Source organism: Podarcis bocagei (assembly GCF_964188305.1).
Source record: "Podarcis bocagei genome assembly, chromosome: 8".
Classification (NCBI taxonomy): domain Eukaryota; kingdom Metazoa; phylum Chordata; class Lepidosauria; order Squamata; family Lacertidae; genus Podarcis; species Podarcis bocagei.
In genome coordinates this window covers 71,486,189-71,511,611 of record NC_138133.1, presented here as the reverse complement: position 1 = coordinate 71,511,611, position 25,423 = coordinate 71,486,189, and the positions used below count along the sequence as shown (strand labels likewise).

Sequence of the window (25,423 nt, the reverse complement as noted above, 5' to 3'; positions counted from 1 at the left end):
TACGACGGCCTTTCCCCTTGTGGAAGATAAGGAAGTCTGGGTCTCATCAATGCCAGGATGGGAAGCAACATCGATCCACTATGTACGCACCTTGAACCCCATCATGAACTAATGATATTAAGGCAACAAACAACTAGACTCAATGGTTTCAAAGCTACTGTCTTGCTAGGAGTTTTCCATGTTCTTCTCACTAGCCAGGAATGGGAAATCTATAAGAAGCATTTGTAAATATATTCCAGGAGCTGACCTCTTTCCAACCAACGGCATCCTATATTTCACTGCTTATCCTCCTTTCAGCAGTGATACAACACAGTTCGCAAGCCCGTCATAACACGCAGTAAAATGCATATAAAAAGCCACAAAAAACAAGACAGATGTATGCTACTACATGAGGGAGCTGTTAAGCGTTTCAGATGTGGTGGCTGAACCTTACAGCTAAGGCTTAATTCTCTGCTTTCTAGTCTATCAACAAAGATTTAAGACAGAATGTCACATTTTGGGTTGACGCTGTCTCTTGGGAACTGCTCACATATTAGGCAGAGACGCGATTAGGCAGCTGCGCAAGGCTGCTTACAGATTTGCTAAGAGTAAGGAAACATAATTATGCAGTTTGGCATTTTATGTAAAACAAATCATTTTCACTGCCATCTTTATGCCTCCTTCTCTTTTGAAAAACGAAGCCCTGGCCCATTTGCCAATTAATAACCTTCACTTTTTACACCTTAAGGAGAAACAGCCATAAAACTCCTTGAATAAACGGGGGTTTCAGCAGGATCTCAAATGCAGGAAATTGCAAAAAGTTTCTAAAGAGCCTAAACACATCAAACACTTGGGTTCAAAGCACTAATTACCACCAATCCACAAAATCTGCTGAGGTGCGCACATTAGTCAATATACACTTGCTTTAGGCATTCAAACTTCCTACTCTCAATTAAACCTTCAATGTGGATTCAGATGTCAAAGAATCTTGCATAGAGGGAACTGTCTCATACTGAGTCATGCCATTGGGTCATTTACTGCAGTACAGTGGTACCTCGGGTTACATACGCTTCAGGTTACAGACGCTTCAGGTTACAGACTCCGCTAACCCAGAAATAGTACCTCAGGTTAAGAACTTTGCTTCAGGATGAGAACAGAAATCGTGCTCCGGCGCCGCGGCAGCAGCAGGAGGCCCCATTAGCTAAAGTGGTGTTTCAGGTTAAGAACAGTTTCAGGTTAAGAATGGACCTCCGGAACGAATTAAGTACATAACCCGAGGTACCACTGTATTGCCCAATATTGACTGGCAACAAACCCTGTAGGGTTTCAGACAGGGTTTTTTTCCAGCAGGAACTTGTCAGAACTCTGTTCCGGCACCTCTCAGGTGGGTGCAACTCCCATTATAAGAGAACAAGGGAGGCGTTCATGGTGAGTTCTGGCACCTCTTTCTTCCAGAGAAATAGCACTGGTTTCAGACAGAGGCATTTGGTTACATGCTTGGTTAGGGCCACCTCTTCCTTCTAGTTTTGACTTGCTGCATTACTCCATCAAAGTTATCCGGTCAACTTTGCATGGATTGACCCATACAAATCCAATTTACAAGTTTTGGTGATAGTCTGAGCACTTGGAGGAATTATTTTAAAAGGTACGTTAAATAGATAAGGAATGGTTTTAACCCTGTTTCACTACACATATTTTTGGATCTGAATTAGCCTTTTATTAATAAGGCAAATACAAAACACCATATTTTTAAATAAAGTCTTGTTTGTAAGCCACCCAATTATTGCTAGGCAACCATATAAATCTAATTAAAAAATGGGCCAATGTTAGTCATGCTCAGCACAGACCCACTGAAATCAATGGACAAGTCATGTAGTTGGTGATCACATCATCAGAGGCAATGCAGATATTATCACACATGAAGTTCTGTACAACGAAGTACATAGACTGTAATTTTGAAGGCAGCTTCTGGGGAATTTCATCATATGCCAGACATGTGGATTCAGGACACAGGTTTAGCCTCTAGTCTAATGTATATCATCAGTGGCACCCATTACTTTCTCTCACATAAATACGTACTGTATTTTTCCATGTATAAGACTAGGTTTTTTTCCTTAAAAATATTGTCAAAAATTTGGGGGTGTCTTATACACAGATACATCTCCCCCCATTTTCTTAAATCGGAGCCCCCCAAAATAGGGGGTGTCTTATACATGGGGGCATCTTATAGACTGAAAAATATGGTAACTTCTTTCTTTGTGCTTAGGAGAAAAGCTTGCCCATTAGTCAGAAACCTGGATGGCCCAGTTGCCCACAACTGAGAATATGGCACTATGTGTTTCTGTCACCAGAGATCACCTCTTAATCTCTGCAGAAAACAAGCTCTCTTTCAACACATATCCCATGAATAAGAGCAATGGATATTTAGCTCATAAGAGTTGCAGAGACAGACAGTTTTTCGGATTTGTTGCAGAAATGGAAATAGACTCCCATTACAAAACACTGATCTATGTTCCTCATGTAATAATGGTAAAAAGCAGCTCCCGTTGATTGGCAATTTTGTCACACAGTGCCAGGCAGACTTCTGGCTCCAGACCAAAAGTAAAATAAAAATTACTTTTTGTCGTTCATGATTGCTCTGTGCAAAAGCTGGAACCTAATTCCCACTAAGGTACAGTTGCACCTCAGGACATTTCTCTACCAGCGCAGAGTTCCTAAAGTAATAAAGGATGCTCAGCTGGTATTGAAATGGCACCTCACATTTATGGCTCAAGCGAAGTTCTTTGAACATTTCATGGTCTTAAAGGATTGCTTAAACACTAGCACAAAAGTTTATTAAAAAGAAATCGAGGAAATTTAGCTTGTTTCAAACTTTGGCAGCTTCATTGAGAACAACTTGAATACCTGACTTTTCAAAATAATTTTTTAAAGCCAATTTTCCTTTAAACTGCCACTGGGAGGGTCCAGGTGATTCACCTCCCACTGTATTGAAGAATACTGATGTAATCAACTCCTTTGGGAGGAAAGCCAGGATATAAATTTAATAAATACCTCTGCCAGGGAGACGGGGCTAGGGACAACCAGAATCTTAGTGGCAGTTGACAAAGCAGAGGCCTTGCAAGCTACTACCAGACTAAAGACTAATGTTTACTTTGGTCACTGAGATGCACTAACAAGGCTTGGGTGCTGCTTGCAAGACAGAGAGCCTTTCAGAGAACAGTTTATTAGCAACCTCCTCTGTCCATGTTTGAGACTAGGTTTGGAGGGAACCACCAGGTTAAAATACAACAGTGAGGCAAACAGGTGAGCTGCAAACCGACCTAATAACTATGGCGATTCTAAAATGAATGTGGAGTCGCACAAGTATTTAATGTTTAACAAATAAAATGATTCTACAGATGCCATACCCTGCTACACAAGTCAAAACAGTGGTCCAAGGAGCCGTGAGGTTCTGGGGTCCCTGAATCAGTGGCGTAGCGTGGGGGGTGCAGGGGGGCCTGGCTGCACCGGGCGCAACATCTAGGGGGCGCACTCGCAGCTCTCTGCCCCTAGGGCAGAGGGGGCGCAAATTACTTGCCGTGCTGACAACCCACGCTACGCCACTGCCCTGAATCAGAAGAATCAGTGGAAGAGAACAAATTTCCCCAGGAACATGGGAAGGTGCTTTATTCTGAGTGAGGCCATTGTATCTAGTGTAGCATTCTCTACTCTGACTGGCAGAGGCTCTCCAGGGTCTTAGGCAGGAGTCTACTAGGACCTTCTTCAGGCAAAACAGATGTTATGCTTCAGAACTGTGGTCCTTCCCTGACAAGAGAGCTTTCCTACCACCAGTGCACTCCCCATGCAATATATTGGGTATATAGGAAGTCACACTTTCAGTTGATGGAGGACAACAGCAAGGACAACAACTGGGCAGTTCTGTAGGTGGACATGTCTTGGAACATCTTGACCCCAGATCCCCAGCAATGAACCAGGGATCTGTGCAGGGATCTCCGGACGAGCAAAGAATAGGAAATAATTCCATAAAAAGAGGTCAGGAAAGAACCATGAAGAGGATCAGAACCAGACAAACACCATTTTAAGCCAGCAACCACTACCCTGAGACAAGAGAGAGCCACACATTGCTTGTTCTGTTTTTTTGTAATCACTACTGCTCCCTTTACAATACGATCATCTTTATTGTCATTGTCCCATAGAGAACAACGAAATTGAAAAAATCTACATCAGACATTCAAAAACCAGCAAGCCTGCTATCCCAGCTATCCCAGCCTGGTTAGCCCCCTAAATACTCTGATACCCCATAATTAAATGCAATATACTCCCATAGATACTACCTTACACTGCGTTTAAAACCAAAACCGCATTTGAATAGAAACTGTTTCCTAGTTTTATAACCCTGTACCTTCTTCCAGAAGGCAGAAGCTGAAAGAGATCATTTCTGGGGTGCGCACTATCCTGCACTATCTCTGCAGCTTTCTTATGGCACCTGGAAGCATAGATTTGATCTAAGGTGGGAAGAGTGCACCCAATTACGGTATTCTCTCCGCAGTCTTTACAACCCTGGACAGCACTGGAATGTATTGCTAAGGAACAGCAAGGAGAACAACAACAGTAACAACGGTGGCGATAGGAAGTCATAGACCACAGAACTGAATGTTTTTTAAAACAACAACACAAAACTAAAAGCAATGACAAGGCACTCCTATATCTCTTACTGAAGTGACCTGCATAAGGGCAAACTCTTAATGCCCACAGCAGATGAGAAAACAACCTGCACCGAACAACAGAAAACCCAGCAGCTCTGATTCACCCAATCAATGAACATGTGATTGATTGTTCCACAGCAAGAGCTTTCCTTCACTGAAGGAGATTACACGTTTTTAAGGGGAAATATGGTGTATGTGTTTTGGCTCACCAATGGTGTAGTATCTCTTCAGCTCGCCCCTCCGCGGGTTGCGCCGTTGCGTATTTGCAGTGTTGTTCTGCTCCTCCTCGGGTGTAGCTGTGTTTGTGACAGGCGGCGGCTTAGGTGGTTGCATTGCATGTTGAGCGGCAGGTGCCAGAGGTTCATAACTTGATGCAGAAATATCGATAGACTGTGACTTTTTCTTTAGCCTGGAAACAAATGGCAATAGCATGCTATTAACGTCTTCGTTGTACAAAGCTGATGGAGGAAATATAGCTAATTCCAATTTGGTTTTTTCAAAGAGGCACACACACACACACACACACCGCAGCAGAAACTAGTTAACAAGATCTGGATTAGTTGTGTGTGTTTTTTAATGAAGGCAATCCCCATCAAGTCAGTGGGGATATGTCAATCAATGAACCGCATTGTATTTTAACTGCAAAGGTTCCAATGGCTTTTTTCTCCTTAGCAGAATTTATTGGTTTTGGATCAACTCTCTGAGGAAAAAATGGCTCCACAATGCTAAGATTGTGGTGTGTTTTAGAGCGAAAACAAAACCCCACCGTCAAAATACATTTTGAAAGTAGGAGTATCAAACAGCCAGCAGTTTAGTTGCTGAAAAGAAAAAAGGATTTAAAACATTTATTGTGAAAAGAAAACCATCTCTCAGGAGACAGGAACAGTATATACCACTCTGAAATATGAGGTTGCTGTAAAATTGTCAGAGAACCCAGCGCCCGTAGAGATGTGAAATTAAAAAAACAACAACACTTTATACAATTTTATTTGCAGAACTAAGAGAGTTTCTCTATTCTCCTAAATGTATGAAGGCTTTGATACACATGGAGCGTATGAGAGAGAATATCTTCAATTGAAGATGTTTGTGTTCTATTTGCAATGAAGCGCATACAGCACATGAGCTACTATTGGTCTCCTCCCCAAATTTCTGGTTGTGCATGCTCATTTTTCAATACAGTAATTCTGCATTCATGGAATAAGCAATCCTAAATAAGTAAATGCACAGAGAAAACATGATTTTTGTATCTTTAAAAAGGGACACATGAAACTGTGCTCTCTGGAGTCCTCAAACTTTATTTTAATGATAGTTTTGATATTCAACATCATTTTACTTATTTACTTTTATAGATTTGTAGACCTTTCCAATTGCTGCATTTCCCCAAGACAGCAGCATCACCACCATCATCATAACCAATGACGTTAACTCCCAGAACCTTTGGTTTCAAATTGGAATACGTGAGCTTTCCAAAGCGCCCCTCAGAGTAACTGAGAAATTACCTCCGGGGGGGGGGGGGTTGAGAAATTACCTCAGCTAATTTTTCCAAGCCTGTTCAAGGGCTTGTAAAATTCACCCCGCCCTGCTTTGAGGAAACAGGAGCTTTCCTTCTATGCTATACAGTGGTACCTTGGTTTGCAACCGCTTTGGATTACAACCGTTTTGGATTACAACCACATCAAACTCGGAAGTACATGTCCCCCTTTTTTTTATTACAACCCCTTTTTTATTACAACCAATTTTTGGGGGGAGGCCCCATTGGCGAAAGCGTGCCTTGGGTTACAACCTGTGTTGGTTTACAACCGGACCTCCGGAACGGATTATGGTTGTAAACCAAGGTACCACTCTACTGACTGACTGACTTTCTCCATTATTTTGCATGGGGAACAGGTAAAAGATGCTGCAGGAGTGAGGGGGGGTGGAGAGAGAGAAGAAAATAGACATTGCAACCCCCTGTAGAAGACCCGTATGGGAAGTCTTTTCCTCCTACGAATGTCCACCCCCTGCCACAGTGATTACTTTGCATGGGGGTTGATAAAAGTTGTTGTAGGTCTGCCATGAGAGATGTACTTCCCCTAAAGGTAAAGGGACCCCTGACAATTAAGTCCAGTCACAAACGACTCTGGGGTTGCGACGCTCATCTCTCTTTACAGGCTGAGGGAGCTGATGTTTGTCCGCTCCGCAGAAAGTTTTTCTGGGTCATGTGGCCAGCATGACTAAGCCGCTTCTGGCGCAAGGGAACACCAACAACAGAGCAGCGCATGGAAATGCCGTTTACCTTCCTGCTGGAGGGGTACCTATTAATCTACTTGCACTTTTTGGCATGCTTTCGAACTGCTAGGTTGGCAGGAGCTGGGACTGAGCAATGGGAGCTCACCCCATCGCGGGGATTCGAACCGCCAACCTTTTGATTGGCAAGCCCAAGGCTCAGTGGTTTATACCACAGCACCACTCGCATTCCTGTGTACTTCCCCTACCCTGGTCCAAATCCCCAACGCTGGTCCAAATTGAATATGAGTGACATAGCTCCAGTACATTCAATAGGGAGGAACTGAGCCAGTAATTTTTATCCTGCTTGGTTTTTAATCCAATAGGGAAATAATTCCAGAACTTGCCTCTTCTTTAAGGTGGGTTTTAATGAGTCCCTGAAGTTCTTTTCTGGGACTTGACATCTCTAGTTTCAAATAAATTGTGTTCATCAGCACATCTTAGATTTCTTAAATGTCACTCATGGATTATGATGCTAAGCTCCACCATTCTACACCTTAAACATTAAAGCCTTCAAAAGCACACCGAGGAGAAAAGAAATATTTGGCAAATAAACTCTTAACACCAAAAAAAAAAACACCACCCCTCTGGTGGCTTTTCAGTTTTCACATTCAGCTACTGCTTTTGTACAAGGACTGAATCAAGTAAATTAATTTTCCCTTTCTTGACATTGTTGTTCACTTGCAAAGATTAATTGCATTAAAGTTGTTCTCTTGGTTGTCTAGGAGAGGAAGCAAACATGGTAGATTAAATTATTTGATTGCCTCCACAGTAATAAACAAGTCCACTGTTTGATACTTCTGTGCTAAAAAACCTCCATTGAAGTAATTTTGTGCATGTGTCACAGATAAACTTGCCACCTTCCCCATGTGCACTGAATCCTTTGGAAAAAGAGCAACATAATAGAGATACATGATAAACAAATACAGAAGTGAAGGGGTGGAAAAGGAGAGTCAGAAAGGATAAGCCAAGATCAGAAAAGTGGCTTAGAGCAATCAGAATCTCAGCCGAGAAAGTAGTTTCAGTTCAGATTTCAGAAACTATTGGCATAGGTCTGAAACCTCATAGAAAGCAATAAAATGAAGTTTGCTGATGGCCACGATGTCAGGGGCAAAAGGGCGTCGTTGTCCAACAACATTTGGAGAGAACCACAATGGGTAGTCAATATGGTGCCCTCTAGATGTTGTTATGAACAGGTTGGACACAGAGGAATGGTGGGAGAACCACCAAGGGAAGAAGGCTCAGAGACTGGGAGGAGGTGCTGGAATCTGAAGGGGATAACAAGGCTTCGTGTAGGGTTACCAGATGTCCCCGTTTCCCAGGGACAGTCTCCGGATTTGCAAATAAGTCCCCGGACAAATTCCATCCCCAGAATGTCCCCAGATTTCATCTAATGTCCCCAGGAAATGCAGCAGCGGCAGTCTCAGCAGCCCGGAGCAGTTGGTTCTGGCTGGCTTCAGGAGCTGCTCAGAAGTCCCCATGTGATGGTGGTGCAGGGGCTCGAAGATGCAGCTTCCGGGCTGCCTCCACCTTCCCTGACCCCAGCAACTAAGCTGTGAAGGGAGGCTTCATGCTGCCTATCGGAGGGGGCAGGGATCTCTCAGTTAGGCAACGGGAAGCCTGCCCTCCCAGCTGAGGGATCCCCACCCCCTCCTGCTTGCACACAAGTAGGAATGGGATTGGGGCTGCTCCGATGGGAAGGGAGGCATTGCGCTGCCTGAGAGATCCCTGCCCCCTCCTGCTTGCACGCAAGAAGGCTCAGAGACTGGGAGGAGGTACTGGAAGCTAAAGGGGATAGCAAGGCTTCGTGAGCAGGGAGAGTCTGTGGCAGAGAAGTCCAGGATCAGAGGCAGAAGCTGAGGCGAATGTGAGGAGGAAAGCCCAGAGGCAGAGATGAGTCAGGCTGGTGACAAGTCACGTGAGTCATTCCCCTGCTATGACAACCTCCCCTTCCCCCCACTCCAGGTACCAGAAGAGGCAAGCGACAGGAGGAGCAGAGACAAGGGGATTGCAGGTGCAGTCTCCAATTGCCTGGAAAAAGCCCCAGAGAGGAGGAGACCTAAATGGCTGTGGGGAGGAGGGGACCTTTAGTTTCATGGAGTAACTGGTTTCATGGAGTAAGATCTACAGGGAATGAGCTGCTGTGCTCATTAGGCCTGACACTCAGCCAAATGTGTGAAGATCGTGTTTCTGCTAATAAAGTGTTAATGCCAATTTTGAACTATGTCATTTATTGCCCAGCCCACTCTACAACAGATGTTTTGGACCATCATCCTTGGCAATTGGCCATGTTGGCTGCGGATGATGGGATTTGCAGCTCCACCCTGGCTGCCCCAAAGATATCAAGGCTATTTGGGTAAATTGTAAGCCCAAGTCAATAACATATGCATCCTTGGATTATGGAAACAAGCCCAAAACAAATGTTTTCCTATCTTCAAGAGTTCCATCTTGCTCTTCGTTTTTAAAGCGGTTGCACATCTTTATTTGATACAAAGAAACAGCATAAAATAAGAATAAGAGTGGAATGAGCAATTAGTTGTGACTCCTGCTGGCCAGCCCTATCATAGCTAAGGAGGTGTTTGTTGAAGAGAATGAATATTTAGCAAGGATTCCTGCGAAGCTTATAAAGCCGTTAGCTTGCTTGGCTGAATACTACCTACCCTTCCATGACTCATCATTGAAACACACAGTACGTGTAGAATGCAAGCTTCTTAACTTCCTCAGTAACAACGCATAACATTCTTTAAAGCAGCAAAAAGGAGAGGGGGTTCATGTGAGCATCCTTGATGAAACCTGAGGTAAAAGTTTGTGCCATGGAGAAAACTGACTGTTTTGAAATAGCCATTGCCAATATTGGCCAGTGAATTACCTTGGAGCCAAACTAATCTTCACCGCAGATAGCCTTCATACCCTGGGTGATAAAACTCTTGAGGCCTTTGCTGCTGCTTCTCCTTGCTATCACTGTCGGTTTGCTTAGCTCTCCAAGTACGCAAACAGGGACAGGAGGAAGGCCTCCCTCCTGAGCCTTCAGGTTGTGATGGACCAGTAACTCAAAGAAACAACACCAAAGCAGCCTTAAACTTCGTTAAGGGAAAGGTACTGCAGAATGTCACAATTGCAGCACTTTCTCTCTTTGGCATCCGGCCTTGGGCTTCCAGGCTAAGCTAATGCAAATTTAGGGAAAGCGCATGAATTATGAAAACCTATTCTTCCAAACAGAAAGTATGCTTTTCTTCAAATGTCACACATCAGCAATATTATGCCGCTTTGATGGTCTACCCAAGCAATTTCATTTCCCTTCTCACCCTTCATTTTCTCCTAAGCTTCATGAAAGCCTCTCTCTCTTTTTGCCTTCCAACTTCCTATACAAATAAAATTCCCTCTTCACTCTTAAACCTCCTTGGAGCAGCCTTTAAAATCCTTTGTTGTAACTCATTTTTCTGTTCCACGTGGCACCCCATTATCAAAGCAACTTTCTTTTGATGATGCGACCATCGGAGGACATCACAGAATGACATATGGAAGCCCTAGATAATGGATTACAATCAATGAATGACGTCCCCTCCCTATATATATATATGCTAGCGTCGGTCTTGCTCATCTCTGCCAACTGATGAAGTGGGAAGGACCAAAGGCTGGATTAAACAAAATGCTGCTATCAGCTAATTCTTCAAACCAGCTTGATAGCCTAGCAGGCAAGGGGAGTTGTGTCTTCCTCAGCTTACAAATAGGATGGATGGCCCATCACTCACTGTGCTCTATGAAGAGTCCTCTGTAGTAAATCAAATCACTGTTACTATTATTATAACACTGGGGAGCAGATAGACGTATCTTTCTCTCTCTCTCTCTCTCTCTCTCTCTCTCTCTCTCTCTCTCTCACACACACACACACACACACACACACACCACATTTGCTACTTCTCTATAACTCAGCAGCTCGGAAAAGCTTAGGTGCATAAAATGTTCAGTTATTTTTGAAGCTGTCATCTGAGCTTATTACTTTAAAGTTGCAATAAGGAGAGGGGGTTCATGTGAGCATCATTGATAAAACCTGAGGAAATAATTGGTGCCAATTATATCTGTGGTATACAAATGTAATAAATAACTACTACTACTGCTACTGCTACTACTACTACTACTACTACTACAGTGGTACCTCGGGTTACATATGCTTCAGGTTACAGACTCCGCTAACCCAGAAATAGTGCTTCAGGTTAAGTACTTTGCTTCAGGATGAGAACAGAAATCGTGCTCCAGCAGAATGGCAGCAGCAGGAGGCCCCATTAGCTAAAGTGGTGCTTCAGGTTAAGAACAGTTTCAGGTTAAGAACAGACCTCTGGAACAAATTAAGTACTTAACCCGAGGTACCACTGTACTATTACTGCTACTACTACTATTACTGCTACTACTACTTTTATTACCCTGTCAAAGGTGAGATGGGGAGCTGCATCTTGAATGCATACAAATCTTACTGAAGACAAAATACATTAGGAAAATGTGAGGGTTGTTAAAATCATTTAAATGTGGAGCAATTAACATTTGGTTATATGTTTGTATATATTCATATAATGTTTTTCTTTCCCTTTTACACAGTTGTGTAATATAATTTGCTTTATAATTGGAAAAAATTCAATGAAGTATCAATTTTTAAAAAACACCATTTGGTCCTGACAGAAATAGTGCACAGTTATTAAACTATGGAATTTCTACCACAGGATGTGGTGTAACAGATGCTGGAATACATAGGCCTTTGACCTGATCCAGCAAGGATCTTCTTAAATTCCTCCAACTTTCCCTACTTCCACATCTCTAAATTAGGCTAATGATCTATTTCAGTGTTTCCCAAACTTGGGAAACTCCAGCTGTTTTCAGACTACAATTCCCCATCACCCCAAAGTAGCAGAACCAGTGGTCAGGGATGATGGGAATTGTAATCCGATAACAGCTGGAGTTTCCCAAGTTTGGGAAACGCTGGTCTATTTCATAGGAGGATCTGCAAGAACAACAAATGACCATAAAGTTCTGTGCGCCCTAAAAAGTCTAGCAATCAAGATGTGTTGCATAATGAGACTTATCTAATAATTCTGAAAGTGTTTGCTTTGTATTCCTATGCAAATTCCTCATTTTGAGATACTTGCTCACATCGAAGCAACATTATTGCCTTTGAAACCAGAAAGGTTAGTCCCAGAACTTTGTGAGTGCCTTTACAAATAAGAAGATTAGCTAATGTTTGCTTCTCTTGGTGCTAGTGACTTTTATTCAGGCTCTCAATCTCAGCGTGGCAGGCTTGCATTTCATCCACACAGAATCATATATCTCATCTGTAATATTCATCTTTTAAGTACAGATGTTGCTCTAAGAAACAGCAAGCTGAAAACCCCTGGAGACTCAAGACTCTCCCAGGTTGTGGGTGAATACTGCCTTCTTACATGGAGCTGAAAGGCAGCATTTTAGCCATATTTCACCCTTCTCATAACTGATTTTCCAGTTTGTCAATCAATGCTGGTTAGTCTGCCATGCGGTCCCTGTGAAAAAGGAGTGGATCAATGACTCCCATCAACTTCCTTGCCGCTGCTCACACATTTTCCCCTTCATCTGCAAAATCCATCCTCAATACAACTCCAGAGGCTAAAAATGTAAAGTGCCTTTTACAGGTCTAACAAAACATAAAAGCAGTCCAGAAAAAGACTGAAGGTTTTTTTTGAAAAAAGTTTTCAATGTCAGGGAAAGGGAAGGGAAGATTGCTTTTTGGCTCATACACATTGTAGCCTTCAAGCTCTCTTATTCACCAGCAGCTGAAGGTTAAATCTCCCGTGACATTTAAAACTTTGTGATGAAATTATGCAACACCTGGGGACCTGCCATATCACTGCCCAAATGCAGCTAGCATCTTCATTCTTCACACACCCCTAGCCAGGGGTGCTGGTTCCTCTAAAAAGTGTGTGTATGGGATTCCAAGCCATTCCCATCATGCCTTTCCTTAGAGTCATCTCTGCAAAGCCCCTCTCACCTCTTCCATCCCAACTCTGCCATAATAGCTAAATGGATTGTCTATTTTTAGAGACAGCATATCCATGAATAAAGGTAAAGGGACCCCTGACAGTTAAGTCCAGTCGCAAACGACTCTAGAGTTGCGGCGCTCATCTCGCTTTACTGGCCGAGGGAGCCAACGTTTGTCCACAGACAGTTTTTCCAGGTCATGTAATAATAATAATAATAATAATAATAATAATAATAATAATAATACCCCGGCCATCTTGCTGAGTTTCCCCAGCCACTCTGGGTGGTTCCCAATTGAGTGTTAAAAACAATACAGCATTAAATATTAAAAACTTCCCTAAACAGGGCTGCCTTCAGACGTCTTTTAAAGATAGGATAGCTGCTTATTTCCTTCACATCTGAAGGGAGGGTGTTCCACAGGGTGGGCGCCACTACTGAGAAGGCCCTCTGTTTGGTTCCCTGTAACCTCACTTCTCGCAATGAGGGAACCGCCAGAAGGCCCTCGACGCCGGATCTCAGTGTCTGGGCTGAATGATGGGGGTGCAGATGCTCCTTCAGGTATACAGGACGGAGGCCGTCATGTGGCCAGCATGACTAAGCATGACTAAGCCACTTCTGGCAAAACCAGAGCAGCGCACGGAAACACAATTTACCTTCCCACTGGAGCAGTACCTATTTATCTAATTGCACTTTGACGTGCTTTCAAACTTATAGGTTGGCAGGAGCAGGGACCGAGCAGGAGCAGGAACCACCAGAAGGCCCTTGGCACTGGACCTCAGTGTCCGGACAGAACGATGGGGGTGGAGATGCTCCTTCAGGTATACTGGGCCGAGGCTGTTTAGGGCTTTAAAGTACCTCCTGCATGCAGAGAATGCAGTTGCAGTCCTTCCTCAACTCATTTCATGCTACATCCAAGGTTGTTGTATTTAAAGTATTATCTACATATGTGCCATTTGCTCATGTCACCCGGTGTGATGGGGGAAAGGCAGTTAAATGAACAAATATTATTCCCCTCCTATTAAATTAGGCATACATTATGAAATTACAAGCTGCTGGAAATCTCCATTTCATGCTATTTAGAGAAGGCACTTTCATATACCAAATAAGGCAGCCTTGGGTAGAGGCAATTCACTTAGCAGTCTGCCACCTAGGCACTGACGTCACTCATTACTCATCGTCTGGCTTTCATAACCAAGGTTCATCTCCATCACTCTAGAAATTTTTTTTTTATGGCTCTCCTGAACTTTAGAATCTGATGTGCAGCAAAATGTATTGCCGGATCTGTGTCTCTCCTTAAATCAGAACCATAATCCAAGATGTCATGAACAGTTTGGTTCCTGGAAAAATACAACGGACAAAAAAGGGTTTCGGGTTTTTCAGCAGCAGCAATATATATTGCCACTTGAAATCTATCTCACTGAAAATAGCCTTCTCCTGTAGATCACTACCTGAGGGTCTCTACTGTCTCAAAACCCTGAAGTGACTATGAGTTAGGCTTACTCTAGTTCTCTGTAATGCACCGGGGGGGGAGGGAGTTAAATTATTGGAATGAGTTTACTTTTGAAGACTCTTTGTGAAACTGCACTCGATCAAGCAGCAAGGATAGACCTACTTCAGTCATTTTATCTTTCACATATCATACAAATACTGTTCTGTGAGGCCTTCCCACATTCTCCTGCCACTATTTCTACAGCCCCCCCCAAGTGTTGAGGGCTTCAGCTTCTGCAGCAGAGAGACTACCATTACTCCAACAGGCTCCTCCTGCAATTTAGAACCCATATTTTCCAGATTCTAAGCAGGGAGCTTACTTGAGTAGCGAAAGGTCCCTCCAATGGAATTCCAGCTCCCAATTCAGGGAGGGGCCGGCAGAAATGTAGATGGGAGGTGCAGGAGAGGGCAGGGTTAACAGCCTTGCCCCTGTTCTCCCCATGCATTACAGCAATTCCTTGCAAGGAGGGGGAGAAGAATGACTGGAATAGAGCCAATGTCAGAGGAAACCACAGGACCATATGAAACCATCTCTGCACCAGTTACTAATATGTTTCTGGGTGCAAGTCAAAGTGTTGCTAATTGCATTTAAAGTCCCAAGTGGCCTGGGTCCAGGATACCGGAGGAAACTGCCTATCTGCTCATTAAAAACTGGGTGGAGAGGACCTTTTCTCCTCTCGTCTATGGGAGAAGAGTTGGTTTGACATGAGGTAGGGCCTTCACAATAGCTGCTCCAATGCTATGGAACACTTTACCCCCACAAAGATTGGGTGATCCCTTCTCTGGTTGTCTTCTGCCAGCTGGTAAAGACTTTTAAAACAAGAAATCCTGCAGGCTTTTGGTTTGCCAGGTACATGTTCAGATAAGTGCCACTGCCACTTTTTCAAACACCTCCAGCCCTAGTCTTAGCTTTACCATGGTGTGACCACAATGATGTTCAAATGCTCCTATGACTGTTCCTCTCTCTCGCTCATACACACACAACCATGTGCTGGCCATTCCCCCATCTAGAAAACCCATCCAAAAGTGACATGCAAATTGCTTCCAACTGGGACTGAATTTTTTAGCCAATTAATTTGTTAAATCAATCAAAATATGCTTTGCTTAAAAATATTGCTAATTTTTAACAAGTGTTACACTGTGGAATGGTCATGCTCAGGGTTCAACCCAGCCAATGGTTTTTTTGTTTCTCCAAATCTTGGGCTTCTGCCAAGACTGCTGGTACTTCCTTCTTGTAGTGTGGATGGGGTCGTTTTGGGAAAGCAAGGCACTTTCCAACGCTTGGGAAATATGTTTGTTTGTAGAATACAAAGAATATATATATATATATATATAGGCACTCTGACATGCTAGAGGGAATACTTCTTCTGTGATTGCACTTATGTGGCATATGAACTGACCCAGACCCTGCAAGCATCTGAGACCCTTCTTCATGTGCCTCCTCCTTGAGAGGTCCAGAGGGTGGCAACATGAGAATGAGCCTTTTCTGCAGTGGCTCCCCATCTGTGGAATGCTCTCCCCAGGGAGGTTTGCCTTTGTTACATATCTTTAGGCACCAGGCAAAAGCATTCATTTTCTCCTAGGCCTTTGACTAAAGAATCCATGGCCTTTTAAACTGTGCAGAGGGGTTATCATTTTGTTTGTTACTACGTTGTGCATTTTTGTGTTTTTATCTTGCAAACTGCCCTGTGATCCTCAGATGATGGAGACAAGAAAAGTGCCACATTTTCAAGATAGTTCTTCCTTCCTTTTGCATCTCGGGACACTTATGCCTCAGCTTTATTGGACTTCACAGTTAGTAAACAGCTGTTTTCACATCTCCAGGAAATGTAGGGCAGCCTGAATATTTCTCTCTTTCCCCCCTCATTGCAGTCTTTCAGACCTTGAAGGTCAAGTCTGAAAGGGATGCACTAAACCTCTAATTTCCCCAAGGTGGACCGTCTTTGAGGGGGGGAAATGAAGAACCACTTGTATTGACGTAAAACAAAAATAGCCAAGGTGAACACAGAAATCCAGACCCTGCCAATAATCATGCCAGAGGTGGCTAAGAAAGAAGAGGAGAAGGGACTTGCTCACGTTCCATAATCACTTACAGCCCAACCAGGTGAGCCAACGGGCTTGTTTTAGTTAGAAAATATCTATGACATGTATAGTTGTCATTTCTTGCTTAAGATCATGTGTATGTGGCAACAGTTTGTGAATAAATAATTTCTTTCTTTTTAAAGAAGGAAACCTATGAATATGGTGAAATATTGGGAAGGGCAGAATAATCCTAATGAGTGTGCATAAGAGTAGAGATGGAGATTTGCACAGAGAAGGAGATGCCAAGCCTGTCACCATCACTTCCCTCCTGCCTTGGCTGGTGCAAGCCAACTGGTCAATGGAAATTCTGGTCAAGCCATCCCTTTGCATCCCCTTCCTCCGGTTTGCAGTACAAGAAGAGGATTACACCTGGGATAGATAAGCTGTTGTAAACTAGAAGTGCAATTCATTTGAGGATGCTGCACAGCATGACTTGCATAATATATATTTTTTGAGAGTGGGGGCAGGCCCAGGCTCCTTGTTTGTCATATGCCTGAGTAAGCTGAAGCAAACAGAGAATGAAGAGCACTGAGTTGGCTTCCAGAACATTGCATTATTCTGGACAGTGGCATTTGCTGCAATTATACAAACACTAACTTGCCTCTTGATTTGAAACAGCCCGGCTGACATGACAAATTCATTTGTAACACCACAGTGCCAAAGTGCGTAGGAAAGACCTCAAGCCACCGACTTTACAGGGCTATTTAATTAACACAAATTGATTTGTGATCTCAGGACATGGAGGCTGATTTAACATAAATTGGTTTGTGATATGGAAGGAAAACTGGATAGCTGCTGCAGTTTCCTAATGAAAGTCAAAAAGATATTTCAGTGTGATTTAAGTACAATGCGAAGAAGAGGATGTGCTCTGTGTGTTTGTGTGTGTGTGTGTGTGTGTGTGTGTGTTAGTTCTACAGTGATTATTCTTATGAAACTGCTGCCTGTTAACTGAAGTAAACCCTTCAGCTGCAATATATTTTGTCTTCAGGGAGCATTATAATTATGATTCTTTCCCTAGTTCCAAACCCTGTAGGCTGGACAGTGTATGTGCAATTCTGTATTTAAACCACTTGAATGCTGCTTTCCCCCAAATATAAGAGATATATAGAAAGGCAGGGAACCCCATAGGTTGTGTGGTGGCGTCATCGGGACACACATATAGGAAGATGGAACGGATCAAATCTAGCACAGCATCCCAAAAATGCTCTGTTCCTCCTTACCGTCTTCGTAATTATATGGGAGAACTTGTAGGATAGAATGCTAGCCCATATTCTTTCTTATTCTTAGAATCTTATGAGTTGGAAGAGACTCTAACAATCATCTAGTCCAGCCTTTCTCAACCTGTGGTTCCCCAGATGTTGTTGAACTACAGCTCCCATCACCCCTAGCTAGCAAGGCCAGACCTCAAGGATGATGGGAGTTGTAGTCCAACAACATCTGGGGACCCACAGGTTGAGAATCACTGATAGTCCATGGGTAGGCAAACTAAGGCCCGGGGGCGGATCCGGCCCAATCACCTTCTCAATCTGGTCCACAGACAGTCTGGGAATCAGCGTGTTTTTACATGAGTAGAATGTGCCCTTTTATTTAGAATGCACCTCTGGGTTATTTGTGGGGCATAGGAATTCGTTCATTTCCCCCCAAAAAAATATAGTCTGGTCCCCCCATAAGGTCTGAGGGACAGTGGACCAGCCCCCAGCTGAAAAAGTTTGCCGACCCCTGAATTCTAGTCCAACCCCCTGCAATGTAGAAATAGGCCGCTGTCGCTTATGGGGATCAAACTTGCAGCCTTGGCATAATCAGCACCACACGCTAATCAACTGAGCTAATAATTGAGGATGGTGCACACCTGCCTGCAACAAGGACAACATGAGAGACTTTATCCTAGCTGGGTGATCCCTGTACTATCCCCTGCATGTTAATGGAAATTACTGGATGGGAAATTATTTTCTTTTTATCAGGATAATGAAACATCTTCTCCTCTAAAACTGTGATCATGCAAATCCGTCAACGGCACAGAGAAGAGAACACAAAGCCACCTTGCTCCATGGCAACAGAAAGTTACTGCTGACGCCACTGAGATTCATTGGTAAATGAGGCCACCTTAATTCACATTTCTTTGCAAATCAGTGTGTTTCAGCACACAGTAATTAAAACCTGAGATAGGCAGTGGGAAGAAGAGTGCAAATGACCCTTGATCACCTGACTAAGTCAATCAATAAGAAGAGCAGAATGCCAACGCCCACATGGAAAACAATTTACAATTATGGCCACCTCCAAACCAATGTTTTATTGCAGCTGTATCCTGCAATATGTTCTTGGCTTAATACAGGGCTTTTTTTTCAGCTGGAACTCACTGTCATTCAAGGTACGGTAAGTTCCAGCACCTCTGTTTCTAGAAAAATAGCACTAGAGCAATATAAAGTGCATTCGTAGTAGATGTATCCCGATTTAGTTTGTTCTGCAATGCTTCCTCAATGCTAGTCATGATTGCTGTCTGGAGGGGCTATAACACAACAACAGAACTAGAATATTTGTGGTGCAAAAAGTTACGGGATTTCAGCAGGAAGTTAAATCATCTGCACTGACTGGAAAATAAGCAGTGTGACTGTCCCTAACAGGCACAAGCAATATTAAAAGTAGGATCAGGTGTGACCCTCCCCAATAGCATCATGAGCACAAATAGTTATGAAAGCATAATAAAAAGGGCATCGTAGGGGATAAAGAGCAAAGAGGGATTAAAGATAAACTAGGCATGCTCAGATGAAGCCTCTCAAGGTGGAAAAAGCACATTGGGACCACCGCTCTCTTTAGTTTAAGGAACCTGATTTATTTATTTTTTGAAGGTGGGGGCAATGTTGGTGGACTGAGATGTTACTGGTGACAGGAGGGGATAAGGGGGAGTTTGGAAATTAACTTCTGCTGGGCTAACTTCTGCTAACTCTTTTAACATTTCTAATATCTCCTAACGTAATTTTAAAAATATCAATTTGACAGGTTTTAGCATTTGTAGCTGAGGTGTTTTGCTGTGATAATTGGATTGGTGCCTGGGATTTGATTTGTGTCTGTGTCAGATTTTATGGGCTGGATTTTACTGTTGTACAATTGCTGGTTGGTTTCACTGATTTATGGTTTTATTGAATAATTGAATGCCTGTCTATTTTATTGTGTATGTAAGCAAGTGAATATATTTTTTTATTAGGCAGCTCATAAACTGAAATAATAAATAATTTTGTTAGCGATATTGGGTGATAGTCATTAATCCTACTCAGACCAGACCCACTTAAATCAACAGATGCAAGTAATTGAAGTCATTTGATTTCAGCGGGCCTACTCTAACTTGCTTGGATATTTCTCACTGGCAGGGCTTTTACTTGATATGAGCGGACAGGGTCCGATTTACTGAAATTTCATTTAAAGTGGTGTTTCTATGATTATGCATTTGAACCATCAGGGTTACTGATAACGGGCGGTGTTCTGCTAATGTGTTCCATCAGCACAAGTACAGTGGTACCTCGGGTTACATACACTTCAGGTTACATACGCTTCAGGTTACAGACTCCGCTAACCCAGAAATATTACCTCAGGTTAAAAACTTTGCTTCAGGATGAGAACAGAAATTGTGCTACGGCGGTGTGGCGGCAGCATGAGACCCCAGTAGCTAAAGTGGTGCTTCAGGTTAAGAACAGCTTGAGGTTAAGAACGGACCTCCAGAATGAATTAAGTACTTAACCCGAGGTACCACTGTATTTGCACTTTTACAACAGAACATTTTCCCCTCCTGTCCCCATGTGTGCCCCTTCCTGTGGTCTCCCCAAATCTGCTCTAGTGGGGTGGGGGAACCCCTAGAACAGATTTAGGGGCTGACCTCATTTTAATAGATTGTTAAATAAGTCAGGAAGCCATAAGTTTTTTTTTATTTAAAAAGTCACATAATAAAATATATCTCCCAATAACAGTAATGCACAGTATCTTTATAGGTTCTTTTACTCTCCAAATAACTTGTCTAAGAGGATAATCATTCTACCCTTCTGGTAATTATTTTTTTAAAAAAGGTCTATAATTTTATTGCCATGTAGGCAAATTTCCAGCTGAAGAAGCAGCAGGCCCCATTAAACAAAACAAAGTGGAATCCAAGAACGGTGATATCAGTTCGTTAAGCTATTCTGCAAAACAGAATGAATAGTCGTCTCCTGCAACTGGAAAGTCTAATTCAATCTCTTCTGCAAAACAGAATTATCTGTCCACCATTTACATTTGCAATCTAAGTAAATGAGGTAACAATGATTAAATAGTTTACAGTGGTGCCCCGCAAGACGAATGCCTCGCAAGACGAAAAACTCGCTAGACGTAAGGGTTTTGCGGTTTTTGAGCTGCTTCGCAAGACGAATTTCCCTATGGGCTTGCTTCTCAAGACAAAAACGTCTTGCAAGTTTGTTTCCTTTTTCTTAACACCGTTAATACAGTTGCGACTTGACTTCGAGGAGCAACTCATAGAACGCGGTGTGGTAGCCTTTTTTGAGGTTTTTGGTGATTTTTGAAACTTTTCCAAAACTTTTCCGACACCGTGCTTCGCAAGACGAAAAATTCGCTAGACGAAAAAACTCGCGGAACAAATTAATTTCATCTTGCGAGGCACCACTGTATATCAGTTTTTCTATGCCTAGGTAAACCTTTATGTTCCTCAATATGACCAGACCCAACCATGATGTGCCAACTCCATTTGGGGAAATTTCATGGAAATTCCAGGCAGGCTTGACTACAGTCTTGACTTGCTCAATTAACTCAATACTTCAGCTCAATTAATAAAACATTTCAGCTCTCATTTCGCCCCCATAGAGATGCTGGCTCTCTGCAGTACTCCAAAAAGAGAAAAGCTCAAATTAACAGAAAAAACTTTTTTTGCAGTGGATTTTCTAACCCAGACGTTTGCAGACATCCACATAGTGAGCCCTCAATCCTGGGAAACCAGCAACTAGGCTGAAGTGAAACTGTGGAAGACCTTAATGTTTTATAAGTACGGGTAAAAGTTAATTTTGGTGAGCCCTAACTAATGGCGGCTCAACACAACCTTGAACAAAATAATTTCTGGAGGAGTAAGGATTCTAGGCTTAGGAAAGTTAGATCATGTCACACTTTGATATTGTACCATGTGAGAGCCAGTACAGTGGTATCTCAGGTTTAAGTACTTAATTCGTTCCGGAGATCCGTTCTTAACCTGAAACTGTTCTTAACCTGAAGCACCTATTTAGCTAATGGGGCCTCCTGCTGCTGCCGCGCTGCCGGAGCACGATTTCTATTCTCATCCTGAAGCAAAGTTTTTAACCTGAAGCACTATTTCTGGGTTAGCAGAGTCTGTAACCTGAAGCGTATGTAACCTGAAGCGTATGTAACCTGAGGTACCACTGTAGTGCTGTGAGTGCTAGGCTAGGAGCTGGGAGACCAGGGTTTTAATCTCCAGAGAGCCATGAAGCTCACTGGGCCAGTCACTGCCTCTCAGCCTAACCTACCTCACAGGGTCGTTGTGAGGATAAAATGGGGAGGAGGAGTATGTATGCCATCTTAAGCTCCTTGGAGGAAAGTTGGGATATAAATGTAATAAATTTAAAAAATGATGAAAACAGCAATTCACATCTGGTAGGGCCTATTGAAGAATTAATAGCTCTTTCAACCATGTTCACTTAAAGCTTGTTGCTTTACTTCATTCTGACCCCTTTTCTTCTACTCCTTTCCCCAAAAATATCGGCTAGCTCATCCTCTCTCCCTCCTAATTCTTTCAGGCCTGTGATGGTACAAAGGATAAGATTTAAATTCAAATTGCAGAATTATAACTCCTCAGCATACTAGCGCTATTTTTAAGAATGCTCAGGACAGCAATCTGAACTGATGAAAGCTTTTCTGATTTGAGATTGTCATCTTTGTTATTTATCAGGACACTGTGCTCTGTAAACAGTGAGGGATAGTTAGTGGCAAGGGAAGATTTGTCACATGGACGAACATGAGTTCCTATGTCTTATGAAGGGAGGCTTAGATATTCTGTTCCTGCAGGTTGAATTCTGCTCTGTGTACGATATGGTGCATCATACAAATGACCCCAAACTGGCGAGAAGTCAGTTTACACCAGAATAAGTCACACACTTCTTAGAGCCACTTCACAATTTGTCCATTTAAGGAATTCTCTCACAGTCTGATCTATGGAAGTCAGAACTGTGCTTTGGGGTGTACTTTCCCCCCTTTGCATCTCTGCTGCTAAAGAGAGTAAGTTTTAATTAGTATCATGTGTCTGAAAATGACCCAATTAATTATGCTGCTTAAGAAAGGTCATCTGACAATGTATTGTTCTTCAGATGGGGACGTTGCAAAGAAATTTAAGGGGAATGAGTGTGCCCCTTGCAGCAGATGTGCGGGCATAATTGCAAGCCGTATGCCATTGGAAGAAAATCTAAAATGAGGGGATGAGGAGCCAGAAGGTCACAGCACTCCTACTCGTCAACATGCCTACTTCGCGAAGAAATGCACATTGTATCTTGGAATCATTACCCACTCTTAAGAGAGAACTCAGGCGGTGAGTGCTTGCAGAAACAAGACCCAGATGGGGCCACTGAGAAACAGGAGGGGATGTTTTGGGGAACCCCAAGGTTTGCAAAGGTACAAAACAAAAACACCTAAGAGGACAACACAACTCCAGAATGGTAAGAACTGAACATGCTCAGTACACACAGAACCAGGAAGAAGAACAGTAAAGCAGAACTGGAATGCCCTGCTTGGAAGAAATGGCTGGAAATGCTGCTGCTGCTGCTGCTGCTGCTGCTGCTGCTGCTGCTGCTGTTGTTGTTGTTGTTGTTGTTGTTGTTGTTATTATTATTATTATTATTATTATTATTATTATTATACATTCCCCGCCCATCTGACTGGGTTTCCCCAGCCTCTCTGGGCAGCTCCCAACCAAATTAAAAGCACAATAAACCATCAAACATTAAAAACTTCCCTAAACAGGGCTGCCTTCAGATGTCTTTAAAGTCAGATAGTTGTTTATTTCCTAGACATCTGATGGGAGGGCATTCCACAGGGCGGGCACCACTACTGAGAAGGCCCTTAACAGCAGCAGGTAGGATATACTGTCATATTTTTGTTGTGGGCCCAACAACAAAAGGTAGGATATACTGTCATATTTTTGTTGTGGGCCCAACTTACTTTTCCCTAATCATGGAGCATAATTGCCCAGGAACATTTTTCACGCAGACCCTTGGAGATTGTCAAGCGGTTATAATTCCACCAGCAGCAAGAACTGGAAATGACTGGAGCACACAGTGGCCAAGCAGTGAAACTTTAGCAATGTATTGCAAATTGTTCTGAGGGAGCAGAGGTGAAACAATTGGGAGTACATTTGGCATCACCTACATTCTCCTTCCTGAGCGGTAGTCCTATTAATAGTCTATGCAGAAAAAGACCAAAGAGGTTTGTGGTATCTGAAAAACTAGCAAAATCATGCAATGCACGTGTTTATCTTTAAAGTATCACACTTTCCTTTAAGAAAACCATAAAGATAGCTACATCTATGGGAGACCAGCACCGCACCCCTTTTCGGACATTACCTGTGAGCTAAATGAAGATGTATTGGCAGGTTCCACCTCTGAACTATGTGTGATCATTAGCATCTGTGTAGGGACACCCTCCCCACCCACCAAATACATATGTACGAGGGGATAATTTCCTATGTGTGATCAGGAACCCTGTGTAACCTGTCCAGGGAACGTTGGTGAACGGGGGGGGGGGGGTGTAAATCCAATTAATCACACAAAAGAGCACCTTCATTGTCCCCCTAGAGCCACTATAATGCAGTTGAAAGTGCATGAATTGTGCATGCCCATGCTTGGCGACCCCAAGCATAACCTTGTTGCAGAAAAAAAGAAAATTAGGGCTGCATATATGTGTGCAGTGGGTATATGCACATGCACACACTAAAAAAATAGTAATAGAAACCGGTGGCAGAATCATAAACTTGGCCCTGTACTGGGTAAAAGGAACACAGACAAGTGCACAGTATATTGTTTGATGATGTCAGGAGCATGGATTGCTGGTACTATGCCAAGAAAGAGACACACACCAGCAGTGTATACATCTCCCACATGGACAAAATAAAATGAAAAAATGGTTAGAAATGAAAGCTAGAAATAAGAGACATGAAGTATCAAGTCATTCATGTATTGCCTTAGAAAAATGAACAACAGAAGTTAAAAGAGATGTGAGGGTTGTTTATATCACTCCATCCTTTCTATGTTGCAGTCCAGCCCGTTATCTTTCACAGAATTAGCTTTTAATTCAGCAGCTGTTAGAGCTGTGTCATTTCCCCCTTCTATTAAGAAGACATTTAGAGAAGGTTGGGTTTTGTTTTTGTTTTTGTTTTTTACAATTAAATAGCCAATAAAAGGTTCTAGCTAGAATGGGTAATAATAATTCCCTTCCAAAAATATTTTTATAATTTAACAGTGTATTGAGACGACCATTCTGAAGAGGTAATTGTGCAGCTTGGAGGTACAGTGGTACCTTGGGTTCAGAACTTAATTCGTTCTGGAGGTCCATTCTTAACTTGAAACTGTCCTTTACCTGAGGTACCACTTTAGCTAATGGGGCCTGTTCTCATCCTGAAGCAAAGTTCTTAACCCAAGGTATTATTTCTGGGTTAGCGGAGTCTGGAACCTGAAGCGTTTGTAACCTGAAGCATCTGTAACCCAACATACCACTGTACAAGGAAGCCAAGATATGCACAAGTCTTATGCTCTGTCCTCATGCCAGTCCATTCTTTTTCCCATCTTGACACACCATTATTAAACCGCAAAACAGTTAACCATAGTTTCATGTTACATCCAGACCAGGAAACAATGGATAACAAGCTCAGAACC

At 42.8% G+C, this 25,423-nt stretch overlaps 1 protein-coding gene across 3 annotated transcripts in view; it reads right to left on the bottom strand.

Annotated features, from left to right (window-relative positions):
• OXR1 (oxidation resistance 1) overlaps positions 1–25,423 on the bottom strand; it is a 189,363-nt gene that overhangs the window by 108,815 nt on the left and 55,125 nt on the right. For all 3 annotated transcript variants that reach the window (XM_081204469.1, XM_081204474.1, XM_081204470.1), the window contains one exon: positions 4,895–5,094. In XM_081204469.1, the coding sequence (XP_081060595.1) occupies positions 4,895–5,094 (200 nt within the window). The remainder of the gene's footprint in view (positions 1–4,894; positions 5,095–25,423) is intronic.